At 41.2% G+C, this 20885-nt stretch overlaps 2 protein-coding genes across 2 annotated transcripts; one reads left to right on the top strand and one right to left on the bottom strand.

Annotated features, from left to right (window-relative positions):
* Positions 1–513: 513 nt before the first annotated feature.
* LOC129171291 (G-protein coupled receptor family C group 5 member C-like) lies at positions 514–6699 on the bottom strand. The gene is made up of 4 exons (XM_054759812.1): positions 6452–6699; positions 2846–3852; positions 1006–1109; positions 514–934 (listed from the first exon to the last, which is right to left on the bottom strand). The coding sequence occupies exons 2-4, from the start codon at positions 3822–3824 to the stop codon at positions 830–832; spliced, it is 1188 nt and encodes a 395-aa protein (XP_054615787.1). The 5' UTR covers positions 3825–3852; positions 6452–6699; the 3' UTR covers positions 514–829.
* Positions 6700–13942: 7243 nt separating this feature from the next.
* On the top strand, positions 13943–19632 carry btbd17b (BTB (POZ) domain containing 17b). The gene is made up of 3 exons (XM_054760289.1): positions 13943–14111; positions 15432–15717; positions 18558–19632. The coding sequence occupies exons 1-3, from the start codon at positions 14021–14023 to the stop codon at positions 19630–19632; spliced, it is 1452 nt and encodes a 483-aa protein (XP_054616264.1). The 5' UTR covers positions 13943–14020.
* Positions 19633–20885: the final 1253 nt, after the last annotated feature.

Here is a 20885-nt window from a genome sequence, read left to right as displayed (position 1 = left end):
GCTCCGTGTGGCAAAAGCAGTCACAAGTATGTGCAGTGTGCTAATTTTCTTTGTGTCGAGTCGTGCAAAAATCATACACTCGAAGTAGAACACTAAACTGTGTGTGTGTGTGTGTGTGGGTGTGTGTGTGTGGTATTTGGACCCCACATAACTTGTTGTGAAAGAAAAGCTGCTGCTACATTCGGACAAAGCACACGGTTCCTCTGTTGCGCCAAAAAGGAGAAAACAAAGGCAGAGATTACATTGTTGATTGTGTTGTTTCCATGTGTGCAGCTTCAGGGGTCACGTGAGGTGAGGCTTATCAAGCTGATGTGTAAATGACGGCTCACATCCACTTGCACCATCCTGAGAGCTGTCTCTAATCATTTGGTTATCTACTACATGAGAGAAAATGTTAAAAACAATTTAGCATTGTTATGTTTGTAAAGGAGCATGCTGGGGTACCGAATAAAGTGTCCAGTAACTCTATCCCCCATATAATCTCCAACAAATGTACACATTTTCCAGCTATAGTATATATTTTATTATTTGAAGGCACTACAGTATAATATGGCGTCCCATTTGAGTCAGATTAACAACATAATCCGAACAAAGAAGGCCACAGCACGTACGTTTATTCCCACCTCATGAACATCCAAACTTATGTCATAAAGTTACGTTAACAACTAACATGCAGCAAGTCTGTCACAGCAACAAAAAAAAGTTCCACTTTTGGATTGTATGTAAAAAAAAAAAAACAACCAAAATTGTAGATATCCATCAGTTACAGAACATAAGCCGGTGAAAGCGGACAATGTGCTGCCGACTGTGTTTGTGTGAGATATGGTTGCTAAGAGGCCAAGGAGCCCACCGAGTGATGCAGTGAGCTGCTGCTACTGCTGCACAGGTTCAGAGAGGAGGCTGAGGCACGGCGCATCATCATATCCTGGTCCATCTGTGTGAGGACGTAATGGTTCATTTAAAGAAAGAAAGGAGGATGGATTGGTTTATTAATAGAACACTCACCTTCGTCAGACCTTTGGTAATCAGGGCGATTTCAGTGGGCTGGTAGACGCAGCTTCGCAGTTGGCCATTGTAAGCGCCGTATGGAGACACTGGCTTCATGGGCACTGAGGAGGAAATCAGAAAAGTCTCGTTATGTTTATGATGCACCCGGTTGTCCTCGTTCGTTGTACGTCAGACATAGTGAGTTGTAATCAAACCATGCATTTAAATTCAGCATGTGATTGCTGAACAGTGTTTTTATCATTGTGGTTGGAGTCTGCGACCATTTTCATTCCAGAATACCTTCTTAATGGACAACACTGAAGAAATGAAACTTGGATATACTTCAGAATACTTTAGAGTAGTCAGTGTAACTCTTGTATGTACACTGAAAACAACTCAATACACAGCCATTATTGTCGAAACCAGGGGTGTCCAAACTTTTTCCAGTGAGGCCAAATAGTGAAAAATGAAAAGATGCCACTTGGGCCACTTTGGTATTTTGTAACGCAGCACATGTAGATATGCTAAAAAAAACCATATATTTCTAGAAAAAACTGCATCTTAGCGTTGTGATATAGGTGAAAAAGCCCAGTACTAGTATCAACTTAACCCCAAACATTTCAAATATTCCTTTTTAAATAATCTTCATAAATGTTATTCTCGTATTATGACTTTTTTCCAATAATATTGTAACTTTTTCACCAACCTAATAAAAAATGACAACTTTATTTTGTTTTGTTTTTCATAATATTACAACTTTTAAAAAATAATACATTTTTTCTTTAAAATTTCAACTAAAGTATTTGCTACTAAAACATTATTTCTCCTTCTAATATTGCAAGTATATTCTTGTAAAATATTTTTCTTGTTAGACTTTTTTCTCTTAATATTTTGACTTTATTCTCGTAAAATTACAGCTGTTTTTTTTTCTGCTGTTGTTTTTTCATACATTTTCTTCTCATAATATTTTGACTTAATTCTCGTGACACTTTCCGCAACCAAATTTTCCAAAAATGTAAACTTTATTTCTTGCTTTGTTTGTTTTTCATATTAGGAATTTTAAAAAATAACAAATATATATATATTTTTATATTTCAACTTTACGCTACTAAAATGGCCTTATTTTTCCTCAGAATATTATAAGTTTATTCTCGTAAAATTGCTACTTTTTTTCCATGAGAATACGACTTTTTTCTCTTAATATTTTGAATTTATTCTTGTAATAGTCCAACATTTTTTTTTCCATTTGTGCATTTCTTTTTCCCCCCCCTACTATTTCACCTTTCTTTTTGCAAATGTTCTTCTCGTAACAATGACTTTATTCTAATAATATTTTTTACTTTGTATTCTTGTAACATTATAACTTTTCCTGGAAGCTAATTTTCTTGTTGTTTTCTTTTTAAATTATTTTATTATATATACATTTTTAGAATGTGCTGTGGACCAATAAAAAAAAATGGACCTCGGCCCGTACTTTGGACACCCCTGATCTAAATATCTGGCAACACACGTGACCAGCAAGTAATTGTGTCTTTCCTACAGCCAAGCCGTGTGGTGGTGGCTTAATGATCTTGAGCTGCCATGAGTGCTGCCGGCACTATGGAGCTGCGGTTCATGAGAGGAAACATAAATTCCAACATGCACTGTGACATTCTGAAGCAGAGATGATCATCTGAATGGCAGTTTTCCATCATGATAAGGAGCCCAAACACACCAAAGACACTTGCTGAGGAGCCTGAAGGTGAAGGTGATGATGAGTGGCCGTGTATTTCTCCTAATTGAGTACCTCAAGCAGTGCTGGATAACAATGCTGCTCACACTAAATCCATTTTGATATTTTTATGAGTATGTCACATACCTGATGGAGGCTCCTCCATAGTGAAGGCTTTATTCTCCATGTACACAGTCTGGTGAGGTGGCTCTGGCTCTTTGTGAATGTTGTCATACACCAAGCTCCTGGCTGGGTAGATGTGGTCCCCATCATGTGGGGGCTCCAGATCCAGGTCCACCTGGGTCAGTAAGCAGATTTCCGGGATGGCGTACAGGAGCAGGAACACCCAAGCATTGGACACCACGGCCACAGCCAGTGTGGGGTCATCCCAGCTGCTGTCACCGAGCACTCTGTTCCCGTGGACGTACATGACGATCCAAGCCACCCAGATGGCCACGGTGAAGAGGCCTGACACCAGGATGAAAGCTCCGTCTCGGCGCCACTGCTTGTGCTTGTGTCTCAGCGAGGGCACGGCCATCAGCACAGTGGCAAGCAGCAGGGCCATCACGTAGATCAGTGCCATGACAAAGTCCTCATTGGCAAAGCTGCAAGACAGCTCCGAGACGTCTGTACCACCCGGTGGACTTCGTACCACGGTGATGAGGAGCCACTCTGTGTTAATGATGACCTCTACCAGCCAGAGGCCCAGTGCTCCCAGGCATAGCATCCAGCTCCTGGGCCCTCGGCCCCGCCGCTCCAGAAGAGCAAGCCACAAGCCATGCATAACCAGGCAGGCCAGGCATCCCGAGAACAGGACGCCAAAGAGGAACCTCCGCGCGGCACAGCTGGTGGAGTAGCGACCCACGATGAAGGCGAAGGTAAGACCAAAGAGTCCCAGGGTGAATATGAGAACGCCTGCCTGCAGGGCTACCATACCTTTCCTCTTCTTGTCTGTCACAAACGGCAGGCAGGCCATGAGGATGATGAAGAGAACAAAGGAGGTCACCACGCCGGTGGCGGCGAGGGCCTCCACCACAACACCCCACACCGTGGTCAGGTCACACAGGTTGTAATATATCGAACCGATGGTGGAACCGCATCCTTTGGGCGGAGTTGTCATGGCCATGGCTTTCTTTCAGGTACGGTCCAAGATCCTTCAAACACAAACACGATGAGTTATTTAATGTGTGCGATCTCTACATGATTGACCTCACAGGTTTAACCTCAACCTTGATCTTAAATCTGTAATGCAAAATTCCTGTGACATTTTGGATGTTTCTGCCGCCATTTATGACACATTCATCTCTGGTGCTTTTTTTTTTGTAAAGCACACTTAGCGAAACTAAAATTACTTGGCTCAAAGTGCCTTTGAGGACATGAATGATTGGACTTGTCAGTGAGCTACAATATGGGCTGTTAGAAGTTAACCCTGCTATGTTTTTTAACTGAACTTGCTCATTTTTTATAAAACTGTATGTCAGTTATTCCTATGGCAACAATAATGGCAATCGTTTGGTTTATTTCTAACGCAGTGGATCCGCACACATTTGCAATTCAGCATTCACAGCCCCTCAAATTTGCAGGTTTTTGGTCAATACACACCAAAATACACCTCACTGACCATAAGTCGATAATCATAAATAGGTTTTCTATGCTCTGACTACAAAAATATTCCATTTATAAATAAAGAATCCTACTTTACAGAAATGGAAAAAAAAAACAATTAACCCTGATAAACGAGGGATGACTGCATATGTATTTTAGCTAATTTAGCCATTTTACCCCTTGACTGTTTGAAGAAAGACGCTATCAGTGTACAATGTATTCACTAGCTCTGAGCTGAGTGTAAAATAAAGTTACGCACAGTGCATGCACTTTGATGAAATGAATGAATATTATTTAGTGAACAGAATGAATATCTTGTACAGTATAAAGGGATGCGCCGATCAATCAGCCACCGATAAGTATCAGCCAATTTCCGTAAAAGACATGATCGGCATATACGTACTGATAAATGCCTTTCAAAGCCGATCACAATAAACAAAAAAACCTCTACGTGTCTGCTGTCTCATGTAGGGTTGCTAATGCCCGTATGGACACCTATTGCCGTTCAACTTCAACTTTTCTTTCATCTTTGTTTACACACTTTGCCTAGCTCTCACTGGCAGCAGCTAGCTAACTAGCTAGCTAGAGTTATCCACCTAGCTTCTGGTCTTCAGACCCCCAATTCGACTTTTTACCACAGTGAAATTTTTTGTTAAAACAAACAAGCAATGTGGTTAGTTCGGAGCTCTTTTTTTGTCCCAAGTGTATATATATATATATATGGGGTACGGAGTAACATTTTCAAGTGTCACTTAACAACTTTACTATCTTGTTGTCATTATACTAATTATGTCGTGATCACAAAACACTATTTGTGTGTGGTTGTTTCCTGAACATAAACATATGGTGTATCCAGTCCAATGATGGTGATACAATGACAGGAGTCCCCTATCTTGCCAGCTGATTTAGAGTAGCTCATCAAAGGGTCAAAGAATATTTGCTTCTACTCTTTGTAGTTTTTTATTACAACTGTTGACTTCAGACTTTGTGCCTTTATATAATAACAGATGGCCACAAAATAGCATAAAGACAATGGTCGCACTTTTTGAGTGGCGATCTGCTTGGTAAATAAAGCAGTGTACGATTGAAGTGTTGCCAGTAATACATAAAACAGAAATAGTTGGCATCCCTAATAGTGATGAACGTTGGAGACCCATGCAACCTGGACACTCAGGTTATTCTCTTTTGAGCTAAGCAGGATTTCTATTTAGTCAAGATATTTATTTGTATTATTTTATTCCCTTAATTTTGTCATCTTGAACTAAAAAATAAATTATTGAACAATTTATTTCCCATGTGTTCGTGTTCCTCCAAAATATGCATCAAATTCAATTCATGGCGGCATGGCTCAGGCGGTGGAGTGGTCATCTCCCAACCTGAAGGTTGCGGGTTCGATCTTCCGTCCTCCCGTGATCATGTTGAAGTACCGTTGGGCAAGATACTGAACCCCCAGTTGCTCCTGATGCTGCGTCATCAGTAGGTAAATGTGCGAACAGTGTCAAAGCGCCATACAAGTGAAAGACCATTTACCATTACCATATTTGAATATTTACCTATTTGCCAGGGGCCCTTGGAATTGTCTAACGGCGCCTCTGATCAATACCACTCATCATAAATAAAAATGGAAAAATGTACATGTGTAAAAAAATGTAATGTCATCAATATTGGTATCGGTCGGATGCTCTAACTCACGGATGATCGGTATCGTAATCGGCAGCATAAAACACTGATCAGAGCATCCCTAGTAAAAAAACATGATACTGCAGAAATATAACCTTCATATAGATGTCAATAAACACCTGAGTAGCAGTACGAAAGAAACTTTTCCCTTCTTTATTTTATTTTTTTCCTTCCTTACAGTGTTACCAAAACTTAACTAGCAACGTGCAAAATAATAATAAATCATATATACAGTATAATAATAATAATATTTAATAATACCATTTTTAACTGAACTTGGATTTACACACTTGAGGTAGAAAACATCAATGCTTTTCTATTTTTATTGCAGAGAAAATGTTTGAAAATGAGATTGGCCAGGAGATAATGGAGTATAATACCCTACTTCTTATTAAATGCAAATTATTAAATGTAATATTTCCCAAGCATTTGTAATTATAGAAACAAAGCAACATTATGACATCCTACCTGTCGCAGGTCTAACAGGTGATCCAGGTAGACCTTTGGCCCAAATGTTCAATTATTATTATGATTGCAAGTCGCAGGCTACTCAGGCAGATTATCCAACCAGTTTCCTGCTCACTGACTGTGTTTTCCCGGTGGACTCATGGACCAATCCACCCATTCCTTCCCCCATCATGTCATCCGTCGTCTACAGTAGTCTCGAGCAGGTCATGTTCCGCCAACTGGAGACATCCAAATGGACGTCACATCACCACCACCACCCTCTTGTTAGCATCCACCCTCTCCTTTATTGCCGCAGCTTTGCATATTCTGCAAGATTAGGAGTCAGCCTACTTATTTGTTCCAGCAGGCGGCTTAGGTCCAAACAAAGAGGCCACTCACCTCCTCTCAAGTGGCTCGTTTCCACTTGAGTTGGACCCATGCAAGTGGGTCAGAACACATTGTTGTCAGGCACAGACTAATGCTGATGAATGGCCTTTTATTATTAGTCTGATTAGATCACTTTTTGTGATGAGACTTCCTTTTTAGATTCTCAGTTGATGCGTCTCCATCAGGTAAAGGACCAATTGAGTTTTAATCAGTGGAAAATATTGTCATATACTGTATTTACATTCAAATGTCTAACTATACTCCAAGTGGCTTAATCATTTGTTTGTGGAAGGTAACAGAAAACGTGACAAAACAATTATACTAAACTACTCTCATATACTGTATGGGTTAAATAATGTTGTTCTGCTACACTAAAAAAGAAAGAGGCATTACTGTACACTTAATTTAGAGCGCCACCTGGCGGTCAAATTCCGAACCGGCGTGCACACAGCATTGGACAACCAAAAAAACAGTGTGATTGATCTGTTAAAGGTCGGAACACACGACCACTATTATTAAAAAATATATAATATTTGCCTCTAAAAAGCACTGACAAATTTTGTAAGAGTGAAATTAATATTTTAATAGTCCATGAGTCATTTCTGTTATCTTAAGTAAATTGCAACAATTCAAATCATTTTTATTGAACTTTTTTATATTTTGTGTTTTAAAATATTTTGTTATTTTTCATATTTAATATATATTTGTTTCTTTTTGTTATTGTATAATATCTTTTTTTCAGGGCAAAACATTGTGTGTGTACAATAAAATAAATAAACATTCAAATCAAATTACATTTGATTAAAAAATAAATAAATTCAAGCAGACACAGATTATGGTAACAACAGTAACCATTTAAAACATTAAAATAAAATAAATGTTAACTGGAACCAAGCATTTGGTCTTTGAGCTCTGAATTTATGAGGTTTTTAAAGACATCTAGCAAAGACAAGGAGTCTAATAATGACATGGCATAACTAGCCATGGCTACACTGACTTACAATGACTTAGAAATGCAAATAAATAATATTTATTTGCACTTAAGTTTGTGTTATTTTTCTATGAACACTGGATGCATTCCCCATGAATGCAATGTGTTTCTATCAAAATGCATGTGTTTGTGTTTTGTAGTCCTAGTTGGGGAGAGGGGGGCGCATCTCCCCCAGGGCTCAATGCTGGATTGAGGTCATTCAGGACACCTTTGCTGGCTGGCAATGAGCCTGCACTAAAAGTTATGTTTATGCTGTGTGATGGCGCCTCCCGTGGTGCATCGATCGCTCAATGGATCTTGTCCTGAGGGGGTTATCCAAATCCAGCCATTGTCAAATCAACCCCCCCATTTTTGCGTTGTGTTCTGCGTTAGCAGATTCTCAATAGGATCCCATCACGAAGGAGACAACAATGTGACCTTAATGAAGGGCATACTATTCAGATAGACGTAGACGTGTTTGTGCAGCTCATCCTTCCACTTGCGCATGCGGAAGCATGAAACTTTAGCAAAAGATGCAAGCCAAGTGTGCGGGCTGCGCTATTACTTTTCTAAGCAATATGTCATCGGTGATGCTATTGTTAAGGCCCAAAGATGCAAAAGTGTGAATTTTGGCTTGAAATTTCCCCCAGAGGTTCAGTTCAATGTGCTCCACAAAACAGACACATTTGAAAGGTATTTTGGAAAAATATCTTTGTTACAATGCAATCAGAAAATACCCACCTGTCTGAAAGCAGGGAAAGACTAATACTCCTTGTACCTTCCCTACTATTTAATGGCTGACTATGTTGGAAATAAGGCCAGAATAGTAAGAATGCTAGTTGTGGCTGCAGAGTACTCTACATACAATCACGATTTACATAAATATTCATGCTATTGGTGTTACTCCCCTGAGATGATAGAAGATGCAAGATGGCCCATTTACAGTATACTGTATGTCTATTTCGGTACAGATTGTATAGTCCAGACTTGTCGCAGCATGAGGTCTCATTAGGGGCAACTCAGTTCCTCCTCTCAGTACCTGTCATGCTATTCATAGCAGTGGTTCAGGTTGGGTTCTCAGTCCTGCATTTTCACTGCGGCTCCCACCAAAACGCCCTCAAGGGCTTCACCATAACCCACTTCCATCTAAAATGATGTGGCTCACTGTCATTGTCTCCTCCTGGACATACATCACATTGTATTCAAAATAAACAAAATGAAACATTGCACATTTGCATTTGATTGGACTAATGGCTTGGATGGTCTAGAGGTCACATGCATGTAGGTATGTCCAGAAGTATTTGGACAATGATGGATATTTTATTCATGAACAAATTTTGAATTTCCTCTCAGGCTTTCACTTGTTTGTGGGTTCTGCTGCCTTCACTTTTGTCATTAGCATGTGAAAAGGAGACACTCCTTGCTTTGGCCACAGAAGATTATATTTTTATATGCTGCCTTCAAGGTCCCATGATACAGTCGCCCCTCGCGACATTGCGGTTCGAACTTCGGACCCTCACTCTTTTGCAGTTTTTCAAAAACGAAATAAAAATGCATTTATACATTCAAAAAATGTACGTAAATGTACGTATTCATGGCCTAAATAAAAAATGTTCAAGCTTAAAATTGACTAAATGAATGAAAATACAAATATACTGTAAGGCATTCAAAGCTGTGTAGAGAGTGGCTGACAGCAGCTCCTGTGAATGTTCACTGCATGTGTTCTTTGTTTGTTAATAAAGTGATTTAAGTGCATCCTGAGTCTCTCCTGAGCCACAAACATAGGCAGTCGAGTTGTATAGTCGTACAGTATTCTACACTGGTCTCTAGGTGTCAGTAACATGACATTGATGAGCCAATTGTCACACACTGGCTTGGTTGGTGATTTGAACCCCAAGATGCAGAGTGGAAAACACACACGGCAGATATAACAAAAAGAGTTTTTAATAACGGTGTCCTTCCAAGAGATAACAACTAGTCCAATACAAAAATACGTGAGTCCAGAACAAAAGATAGCAAGCCACAAAAGTACAAAAACATACACTATGAGGGAAAAACATACACTAGAGAAACAGAAAACGCTGTCGAAAACCAGGCAGGAAAGACTAGTGCGTAACCGGGCTAGATAACAGCTAGGATAGCTGGGTAACAGAGCTACTCACTCCTGAGCAATGGGAAAACACGAGGCTATAGCACGAGAGCAGGAAGTGACGTTTGGCGCAGGTTGCAGGCGAAGAGCAGAGAACAATCTGGCACTGCGGTGTTGCCTTCCAACAGCTTAAGAGTCGTAGGTGGTTAATCGGCTGCAGGTGCGTGTGTCGCCAGCTCCACCTCAGCAAAGCAGCATGCACTACAATGACAGGACAGAAGGCGGCAGCAGAGCGACAACACAGACCATGACGCCAATAACCACCAGGAAGTATGCTGTCAATGCTAATGTGTGAGTCTTATGCCAAAGATGGCTTCCATCCATCCATTTTCTATGCCGCTTCTCCTCATTAGGGTCGCGGGGGTATGCTGGAGCCTATCCCAGCTAACATTGGGCGACAGGCCGGGTACATACTGGACTGGTCTGGTCTCTAGATGGCTTATTTTCTATTATAATGTCTACTATATTGGGTAATGCAAGGGTAAACGTGAGGGGTGTTATTTCATGTCTACAGGGCTCTAACAATGGTAAAAACTGTATTTAGAAGGTCAGAAACAGGTTTTCTATGCTCTAACTATGAAAATATTCAATTTATTAATATCGAGTCCTACTTTGCAGAAATTGACTTATCATGGTTGAGTCTGGAACTCATTAACCCTCGATAAATAAGGGACTGAATACTATTTTAACTATTTTAAATACTTCTCAGAGGTCCTGCAGTAGTGTATTGGAAGTATGTTGCCCAAAATGTAACCTTAGAAATCTAGTAATAGATGCCATGGGTCAGATTTAACAGTGTAACATGTAACAAGAACATGCAAGCATTAGAAAAGCTAAAGAAAAACAAAATTATGAAACTTCCACGTCTGTAGCTGACGGACGAATAGTTGGCAGAGCTTTAGGCTTTAACTGAAAATGTGTAGCGAAGCCTCTGGGTTTTTTTTTTCTCCCACAAGGCTGTCCTTTGTGAAGTGTTGGGCGTATACACTAGGAGTGTAATGAAAAATCGATAAATCGAACTATCGCAATATTTAATCCGACAATGGATTATCGATATGCTCTCAGCGTGTATCTTTTTTAAAAATTATTATTAAAACACGGCCGCTCTAAATTTCTTCCACCATTCCTCCTCCGTCAGTAGCCATTTTACATCATCCAGGAGGACCTCCAAGAAAGTCACCTAAGAAGAAGAAAAGAAAGCAGAGGGAAAACAAACAAATACCACATTATGGCAGACTCGTGCAGTGAAGTTAAAGGAATCGTTCAAATTGTTTTGCATGACATCCCCTAACTTCCATTCATCCATCCATTTTCTATACCGCTTCATCCTCATTAGAGTCGCGGGGCATGCTGGAGCTTATCCCAGCTGACTTTGGGCGACAGGCAGCATGTAAAAAAAATCTCAACTATCCCTTTAAGCTGAAAGACGCTCAAATATAGTTGAAATCAAAGTGTGGACTCAATTTGTCTTGTATAGCGTGGATGAGACAACGCTGGGCTTTGCAGAATGTAAGGAGTGTATCACAAAAATACGACACACGGGCAGCACAATGGAGCCACCTCGTTCGTCGCCACACTTGCGGAGAAAACCGTGCCTAATGAGAGAAATGTTGATTTTTCTATTCAAATGTTGTGTTATTCAATCAAGAAACGTGTATTTAGTTTACGTTTCCACTACTGCTATCCATCCATCCATCTTCTATGCAGCTTATCCTCACAATCCTCACCCCCTCGCAGGGGTGTGCTGGAGCCTATCCCACCTGACTTCGGGCAAGAGGCGGGGTACACCCTGGACTCGTCGCCAGCTAATTGCAGGGTACATGTAAACAAACAATCCACGACTACTATACTACGCTAAATATTTCTTTTTGTTATTCATCCATTTCTATGCCGCTTCTCCTCTTTAGGGTCGCGGGGGTATGCTGGAGCCTATCTCAGCTGCCTTCGGGCGACAGGCGGGGACTGGTCGCCAGCCAATGGCAGGGCACATATAGACAAACAACCATTCACACTCACATTCATACCTATGGACCATTTAGAGTCACCAATTAACCTAACCTAACCTAACCTTTTTGGATGTGGGAGGAAACCGGAGTACCCGGAGAAAACCCACACACACACGGGGAGAACACGCAAACTCCCAAGGGAGACTTGAACCCAGGTCTTCCCGATCTCCAGGCTGTTACTGTATTGGCCAACATGCTAACCACTAGACCACTGTGCAGCCCTCTTTTTGTTATGTGTCTGCTTAATAGATTTCATCTCCTTGAGAGACATGAGAATACCTCAAATAAGAATCCTGTTAACAGTTATGCTGCACTAAAACAGTCTCATTGTTTTTGCATTCTATTCTAGTTAAAATATGCTGCAAAATATCCACCCATTTTCTATACTACCTGTTTTTATTAGGGGTCATGGGTAAGCTGGAACCTATCCCTGCTGAAGGCTAGGATATAAACTATACTATATACTATATTGAGGTATTATCATTATTGTTAGCTACGTGACACAAATCGTATTGTATCGTGAGGTACCCTGAGATTCCCAGACCTAGTGGGTTCATCTAGCTAGGGGCGAGTAGAGGCTGTAGCATGTCTGCGAGGAAGAGGTTTTTCTTTCAAACTCTGACCTTCAAGTGACCAATTTTGCACTTCTTCCCTCAAAAGCAAACCAGTAAGGGAGATGATAGGTTTCACATTCACATTTGATGCTCATAAACAGGCACTCGGGACACACGTTAATGTTAAAACATCGTTCTATACCGCTTCTTCCTCATTAGGGTTGCGGGGGCATGCTGGAGCCTATCCCAGCTGACTTGGGCGACAGGCAGGGTACACCCTGGACTGGTCGCCAGCCAATCGCAGGGCACATATAGACAAACAACCATTCACCCTCACATTCATACCTATGGACCATTTAGAGTCGTCAATTAACCTCTCCTGCCTTTGGAGTACCGGAGTACCCGGAGAAAACCCACGCACACACGGGGAGAACATGCAAACTCCACACAGAAATGCCCAGGGGAGAATCAAACCCAGGTCTTCCCGATCTCCAAGCTGTTACTGTGTTGGCCAACGTGCTAGCCACGAGACCACCGTGCGGCCCGTTCAAAAGTCAATTTTGCATAATAGGGGACCTTTTCACTGTGTTTCACTGTCCCCCAAACAGTGAACCACCATCCTGTCAGCGTGATTTCAGTGCATTTTCAGCTTTTATAAAGTCCTCAGGGGGCCATACTTGTATTGCATCACAGTATATGTCACGTGCATTTGTGGCTGTAAATGTTTTTTGGACTTTTTGCCCTGAAGTTTTCTTTTTAGAATTGCATGGAAGGCCAAATCAAATCCTCTCCTGTGCCGTTTATGGCCCCTTCCCTTTAGAATGCACAGAATGCATGACACCTTCATTTAAATATCACCAAACTTATGTGACAATAACCAATCCTGATTGACGCGTGCAATTACAATAAGCAGAGTTTTTGCCTAAATTGAAATGAGCAGACCCTGCGCAAATCAAATTATCCCTCCATTAGTTCGGTAAACAATGCCATCAGAGAAGTAATTACGCTCATCTTAAAAAAAGCGGTTCCATAAATGGATTATGAAACTTGATTGACTGCCGCCGGCTGCACAAATGAGAACCTTAATTGTATTTGGCAGATAGTCTCAGTGTAATTACAGCACTAATGACGCGGAGCCGTATTCAGCTGAGATATCATGCAGGGCGTTTTAAAGTGCAGATATGTGCGTGGTTTGCGTGTGCCATTAAAAGATGAATATTGATTGTTGATAGTGCCTCACTTCGATACTAAAACAAAAAAGCTGAGCCTCTGGTTGGCCCGTAGTCCTACGGATCGATGCCATGTAACATCCAAAAGGGAGAAATTCAAAATCAAAGCCGTCGCTATAGCAACGCCCCTGCCAGATTCCACCAATCAATGGAGTCGGCCGGTTTGCAAGATGCGCCGAGGAAAGGCCAGCGTCCTACATAAAGCGTGCGGGACGGGGATTCGCGGTGGCACACACAAACCAGCACCGCTGCGAGAAGACAGGTCCTGAAGAAGAGTTCCAGAAGATTAGAAGAGATGATTTTGCAGTCCCATAATCAAGGGTTCCCTCTTGGGATCTGTTTGACCACCTTGATCCTCTTGGGCAGCTTTGTCTCAGTGAGAGGAGGTAAGATTACACTTTTTTGGGGGGTTTTGACTTAAAAATCATCACTTTAAGTAATGGCATGCCTACATTTTTTGGAAAAGCTTTGTCCAGCCTCCCCTGATACTGTCAGCAGCCCAAGGTTGAGGTAGCTCATTTGTAGCCCCCTGAGCAAGAGGATGGCTGGATGTTGTCTATTCTATATCCGTTCCACCCCCATCAGTTTGCAGGGCAAGAAACGCCATAGTCCATTTGCCGGCTGGCTGGCTTTGTGCCGACACCACAATACATTAAGAAGACTGAACAAAAAGCTTCCTTTAAAGAAGATCCCACTTTTATTGATTTTCACCAAACAAATAAGTCCACATTTCTTCTCCATTTCATCCAGCTAAACGAGTTCATCAATGATGTTCAACAATTATGGACATTTGTGTGCGTTTCGATGTTTATACAAGCTATGTACTGATGATTTTGAATTGGGACAAGTGCAGTCAATGAATGTACTGTATGTAAAATAACATTTCAGTGTTATTTTGTGTCGACATTGTAGACTTTTACCATGAAGTAAGTGGTTAGGCAGTAACATCTTTTGTATTAGGGGCAAGTGTAATTAATTAATGTGCATAAATGAACCAAATTAAATCTTTTTATGTGTTATTTTTGGAGACATTTTCCTGTATCTGATGTGTGATGTGTACCAGGAATTGAGTATGACTGGTGTGTGTCTTGTGGGCACAAATTCCCTACAAATTCTACCTAGCAACACAGGTGAGGTGACACAGGAAACCAAATCCGAGCAATTCTGTTCATCTAAATTGAAAGTTTTTGTAACCAAACCAGGTTTTTCAAAGTGCAGCACACCGAGACTCCCCTCGGAGAACATAACACAGCTGGGACCTCCTCTGCTCTCTGTGGGGAAAAAGCAACATTCACCCAAGGCTCTGTTTACGCTCCCACTGGAAAACTAAAACTTTATTCATTTTGCCATCAAACTGAACGGAAGCTAGCGCAGCAGATTTGCAAAATATTTTTCTTCATTTTTCTCATGCTGCTGCACCTTCCCTGAAGTCCGATCCAGACAATTTTAATGAGACAATAAGTTTAATACAACTACTACCTAGGCTAGGAAACCATATGCTGTACTTTTTTATATGATCTGCTAATGAGCTGTTTATTCCATAACATAAAGACAATTCAGCCTCACTGTACTGTTTTTGTACTTTGAGGGCAATTGATTGTGGTAAAAAACACCAGTTTTTTTTTTTTTTAATGTGGTGTGAAGTAGAAAAGAACCAGGTTTTAGTGCCTGTCATCCAGCAACTTGCATCTTCCATGTCCCCGCAGCTGCTCTGAAGCTTGATGCTTCACCAGACGTCGGCGCAACCGTGCTGAACCACTCTATGAGCTTGGTGCAGCGTATGGAGGGCCTACTTACCGCCGGCAATGGCAGCGACGTCACCCTCCGCGTGCACACCATCAACACAGACGAAGTCAAGGTGATCCAAGCCCACAGCCTAGTTCTCACCATGCAGAGCGACGTGTTCGAGGAGCTGCTGCTCAACCGCAACAACGGCACGGTGGTGCTGAGGGAGGCGCCTGACTGCGCTGCTGTTTTTGACAAGTTCATCAGGTGAGGAGGAGTCATTTCACACAGTAATTTCCATTTTAAAGAAACACCTTCAAGCTTAAATTAACCCCAGCAGGGGGTTTCAAAGTGTGAGGTTCCAGAAGACTTCAGGGGAGGCACGGCAACTTGAGAAAAATAAAGAAAAACACATTTTTCAAATTTACAAATGTAACTTGAATTATGTTAAAAGGTAAAATGCATTTATTCTGGGAGTCTGGGTGAGCTGAAAACAAAATGTGCTCCACAAAATCAATATTTTGGGGGAGTAAACTACTTATTTTCAATTTACAAAAAAATGAAGCAAAATGACTGATTATTTTTATGTGAACCAGTTTCACAAAATTGCATTTTACTAGCACCGTTATCTATTATGTGTTATCCTGACTATCACTGAAAACATGACATGGAATCCAGGAAGTGAACTACATGTACTGTACTAGATGTAGAATGGATGGGGGGTAGGATTAAATAAGCTTTGCTTCTTCCTACTCCTTTTGGACATGTGGAACTGTCAAAGAATGATTCACGAGATGTATTCCATTGTAACCTTCATGTTCAAATAAACTAAACCAAACCAAACCAAAATATTTATTGTTAGATAAGCAATTCAGTGTATATAATTAACTACAGTATGTGTAAAAATCAGTCATTTGGTACCTGGATCTTCAACGGGCCGACAAGAATTTTTTTCAGCAGACAACATGAGAGCCAGTATCAAAAACCAGTATAAAATAATAGTAAATATGCACCACAGCAGGATTTTGAGCCATGGTCACCCACATAGCGCAACAGCCTTGCTAGTGATGTACCATACAGGTAGTTAGGAAGGAGGGAACTCCAGCACACTACCTAAGACAGCAGCGGCCACTGTGAGATTGCTGGAACTCCAATATTTTACAAATATACAGTACAGCCAAAAGTTTGGACAAACCTTCTCATTCAATGCGTTTTCTTTATTTTCATGACTATTTACATTGTAGATTCTCAAAACTACGAATAAACATCATGGGGAATGATGTACTTAATATTATAATAACTTTGAGTTAGTGACGAACTTCCAATGGTACAATGGTGCTCGTCAACATGGCGCTCAGCCAAATGTGACAAGCATAAATAGAACGGCTCGGTGATTAAAGACTCAGACCACTCCAACCCTCTCCACTTCAGCATCATCTGAAGCAATCAATATTTATCTAATAACATGACGAAAATGTTAAACGTTAAAAGTTTTGCTCTGATCAACCAATCAGGACAGGGGGCCTGCCTCTTTGCTCTGATGAACCAATCAGAACTGGTATCCTGCAAGCTGGCTTTGAAGCAAATCAGAAGTAGAATCAGAAATGTGATTGGTTAATCAGAACAGCCCCATTGCTACTGTATATGTGACAGCGACCTCGTCAGGATGTCCGGTAATTTGATTCTGAACACCCTGGGCGGATTACATTTATATGTATATATATTTATAGGAGCTGAAATCTGATTGGACAAAAAAAGATATAATCTACACATATACTAGAAGCACTGCAGCCAAGAGACAGGCTACGAAATGAAGATAATAGATGGTTGGGAATAAATTAATATAATTAATATGAATTATTTTAATCAATTAATAATGCATACAAATAATAATAATACATGACAAATACTACAATGTAAGTTTAAAATGTAGGTCAGTGATTCTGGTCGTGGTTAGGCCAGCAGAGAAGGCTTTGCTGGCCCTGACTGCACACAAGTGGTAAGAATATTTACTATATATGATTTTTATGCACAGTACTTTGTGTTGAACTGACAAAATAAAAATATTAACAAAAATATATTTAAAAATATCACTAGTCAATTATCATTACCTAAAATTAGTTTTCATATTTTTTGTTGATAATTCAATTTTTCAAGCTAAACATAAAAATATATATTTTTTATCCAAGCAACTACAAAATCACCATCAAAAGCACCTTAGAAACCCTTTTTTCGAGAAATTTCAAGCACCCAACAAAAACGTGTTTGATGAAATAACTTGATTAGAGTTGATTTAAGAAATAAAAGCCTTCTGTAATTTTATCCATCCATCTATTTTCTACGCTGCTTCTCCTCATTAGGGTCGCAGAGGCGTGCTGGAGCCTATCCCAGCTGACTTCGGGCAACAGGCGGGGTACACCCTGGACTGGTTGCCAGCCAATCACAGGGCACATATAGACAAACAACCATTCACACTCACGTTCATACCTATGGACAATTTAGAGTCTCCAATTAACCTAACATGCATGATTTTTACCTGGAGAAACCCACGCACGAACATGGAAACTCCACACTAAAATGCCCAACGGAGATTCGAACCCAGATCTTCTCGATCTCCTGACTGTGACTGTGTGGCCAACATGCTAACCACTAGCCCACCGTGCGGCCCTGTGTAATTTTATATTAAATTGAAACCTCTGAAATTAGATGCCCCCGATGTCATATTTTGTGGAAAAATATGTCTCCACGTCACATAAAACTTGCATGACTGTGAGTGAGCATCAAATGATTAACTCTGCCAATGTGTTTAGCTTTTTCTTGTTTTGTTTTTTTTTTTTTTTGCTGCGCTTATTCTATAATAAATACCAACGTCAACAAGGGGTGTTAAGAGAAGAACTTACACATCAAGTGTGCTTGATTGGATTCCGTTTGATCTTAGAGGTTCCCCTGCATATTTTTTCTCCCTTGTTTAACATTTTTGGAGAAGTGAGGCACTTTTCTTTGAGGCTCAGAGTCTAAAATCAGACAGTGTGGGCTTCTGGGTGACTCAGTAGGAAAGCTTCAGAATTTTCCAAGCTTTTTAAATATATTTCTGTTGTGCTCTGCAGGTACTTGTACTGCGGCGATGTGTCTGTGCGGCTGGATCAGGCTATTTCTCTGCACAAGCTAGCCAGCAAGTACCAGGTGTGGGGCTTGCAGCAAGGCCTGACCCAGTACATGACGCAACATCTGTCCAGTGATTCCCCCACGGGCCACGTGGTGGGCTGGTACAACTATGCGCTGCAAACTGGAGACATGGCCCTGCGGGACAGCTGCCTGCAGTACCTGTCCTGGAACCTGTCCTCAGTGCTGCAGAGCCAGGAATGGGGTTCCATCAGCGAAGACCTGCTCCTCTCCTTGCTCCAGCGCTCCGATCTCATTTTGCAGAGTGAACTGGAGCTCTACGAGGCCCTGGAGCTGTGGATCAACCAGAACAATCCTGGGACTAAAACAGTCGAGACGGCCCTGAAGGCAGTTCGGTATGGCATGATCCCCCCTCAGTATCTCTTCCGCCTCCAGAAGCAATCCGCTCTCATGCAAAAGTACTACGAGTCCATCCGGGATCTCCTGTACCTCGCCTTCCAGTTCCACTCGGCCTCACCCATCACCTTGGCGAAATACTTTGACGTCAACTGCAGTATCTTCACTCCCCGCAACTACCTGTCCTCCTCCTGGGGCTCCCCTTGGATCATCAACAACCCCACCCGGGACGACCGCAGTTTCAGCTTCCAGACACAGCTGGGCCCCAGCGGCCACGACGCCAGTAAACGCGTCACTTGGAACTCCCTCTTCTCCCCTCGCTGGCTCCCTCTAAGCGCCAGGTCAACTTACACCGAGATGGGCGCCATGCAGCCCACACGCACTGAGGGAGGTCGACCTCGCATCATTGTCACGCCGGCAACCTCAAGTGCGGACTTTGCCGGGGTCAGCTTCCAGAAGACGGTGATCGTGATGGCGAGACAGCAAGGGAAGGTGGTGGTCCGACACGTTTACAACTTCCACCAAAGCACAGAGGAGGCTGGAGACTTCTTGGCGGGTGCCGACCTGCAGCGTCGTGCATCAGATTACATGATTGACAGCTCCCTCTATCTGCACATTGTGATAAAACCACTCTACCATACCCTCCTGGTTGCAAGGAAATAAATTCACACACTCTCATATGCATGTATTACTCATATCTTAGCATCCTCTATGTTTTTCAATACTTTGTCTTCCATTTATTCACTAAGGACATTTTTCAGCTTTTTTTGCTTAGAATTTGCTTTAAAATAGTGTCATTGTCATTGAATTTCATCACATTTAGTGTGTAGAACTAATATCAAGTATTTAGATTGATCATTTATATGTAACATTATAGAATTACGATCCCACTATTCGCATTCCTTTGTGATCAGTCGTACGTTGAGTTTTTTCCTCTTTATTGTACATTTTTCCAAGCTCTCAACTAATATAAAAAATAAAACATCCTCATGCCAGAACAAAAACTAAGAACAAATGACAATTAGATCATATGTAAGTGTTAAATGAATATTAGGGCCACACTTCAGACCAAAAAAAATAAATAGTAATGTTACTCGAAAAAATGTGTAATATTACAAGAGAAGCAAAATGTTGCGCGATGGAGTAGTAGTGTTGTGAGACTAGAGAAAATTGTTATGTAACAAAATCGTAATATTACCTTATCAAATTTGTGATGTTACAACAGGCATACAAGGGGCCGCACGGTGGCCTAGTGGTTAGCATGTTGGCCACACAGGCAGGAGATCGGGACGATCTGGGTTCTCCATGTGTGCGTGCGTGGGTTTTGTCCGGGTACTCCAGTTTCCTCCCACATTCCAAAAGTATGCATGTTAGGTTAATTGGAGACTCTAAATGGTCCATAGGTGTGAATGTGAATATGAATGGTTGTTTGTCTACATGTGCTCTGGCGACTTGTCCAGGGTGTGCCTCTCAAACAAAGTTAGCTGGGATAGTCTCCAGCATACCCCCATGACCCTCGTGAGGACAAGCGGCATACAAAATGCATGGATGTTGCAGTAAAAAAGTCCTAATATGAAGAAAAAACGCTATTAGAAGAAAGAAATCTTGCGAGGATGATGTATATTTACAAGACTTTACTCTTGTAACATTAAGACTAAATTGTTGTACTATTATGAGAATAAAGTCGTAATTTACCCTTTTTTCGCTTAGGATAGTAGTCAGTCCAGTATAACTTATATGATGTGACTTATATTTCAATACTCACCAATACTTACCAATTATGTCATTATCCATATTCCTTTATGGATATTATTCTTTTTTCCTTTTTATTTGAAGGTTACATTTTTGTTTCCTTAAGACAATTATGATGCAAAGGTGTGTTTTCAGCCGTCAAACAACTCCAACTCCCATAGTGC

This window comes from Dunckerocampus dactyliophorus, chromosome 18, assembly GCF_027744805.1.
Source record: "Dunckerocampus dactyliophorus isolate RoL2022-P2 chromosome 18, RoL_Ddac_1.1, whole genome shotgun sequence".
NCBI lineage: Eukaryota > Metazoa > Chordata > Actinopteri > Syngnathiformes > Syngnathidae > Dunckerocampus > Dunckerocampus dactyliophorus.
Note: the sequence above shows the minus strand (reverse complement) of the source record. Positions and strands in the feature narration are given on the sequence as shown.

Excerpts from the sequence above, each read along its gene's own strand:
- LOC129171291 (XM_054759812.1), bottom strand. The coding sequence starts at position 3,824 with ATGGCCATGACAACTCCGCCCAAAGGATGCGGTTCCACCATCGGTTCG. Across the intron at positions 1,110-2,845 it reads TATGGAGGAGCCTCCATCAG|TGCCCATGAAGCCAGTGTCT; the intron begins GTATGTGACATA and ends TTTCCTCCTCAG. Across the intron at positions 935-1,005 it reads TTACCAAAGGTCTGACGAAG|ATGGACCAGGATATGATGAT; the intron begins GTGAGTGTTCTA and ends GTCCTCACACAG.
- btbd17b (XM_054760289.1), top strand. The coding sequence starts at position 14,021 with ATGATTTTGCAGTCCCATAATCAAGGGTTCCCTCTTGGGATCTGTTTG. Across the intron at positions 14,112-15,431 it reads CTTTGTCTCAGTGAGAGGAG|CTGCTCTGAAGCTTGATGCT; the intron begins GTAAGATTACAC and ends ATGTCCCCGCAG. Across the intron at positions 15,718-18,557 it reads GTTTTTGACAAGTTCATCAG|GTACTTGTACTGCGGCGATG; the intron begins GTGAGGAGGAGT and ends TGTGCTCTGCAG.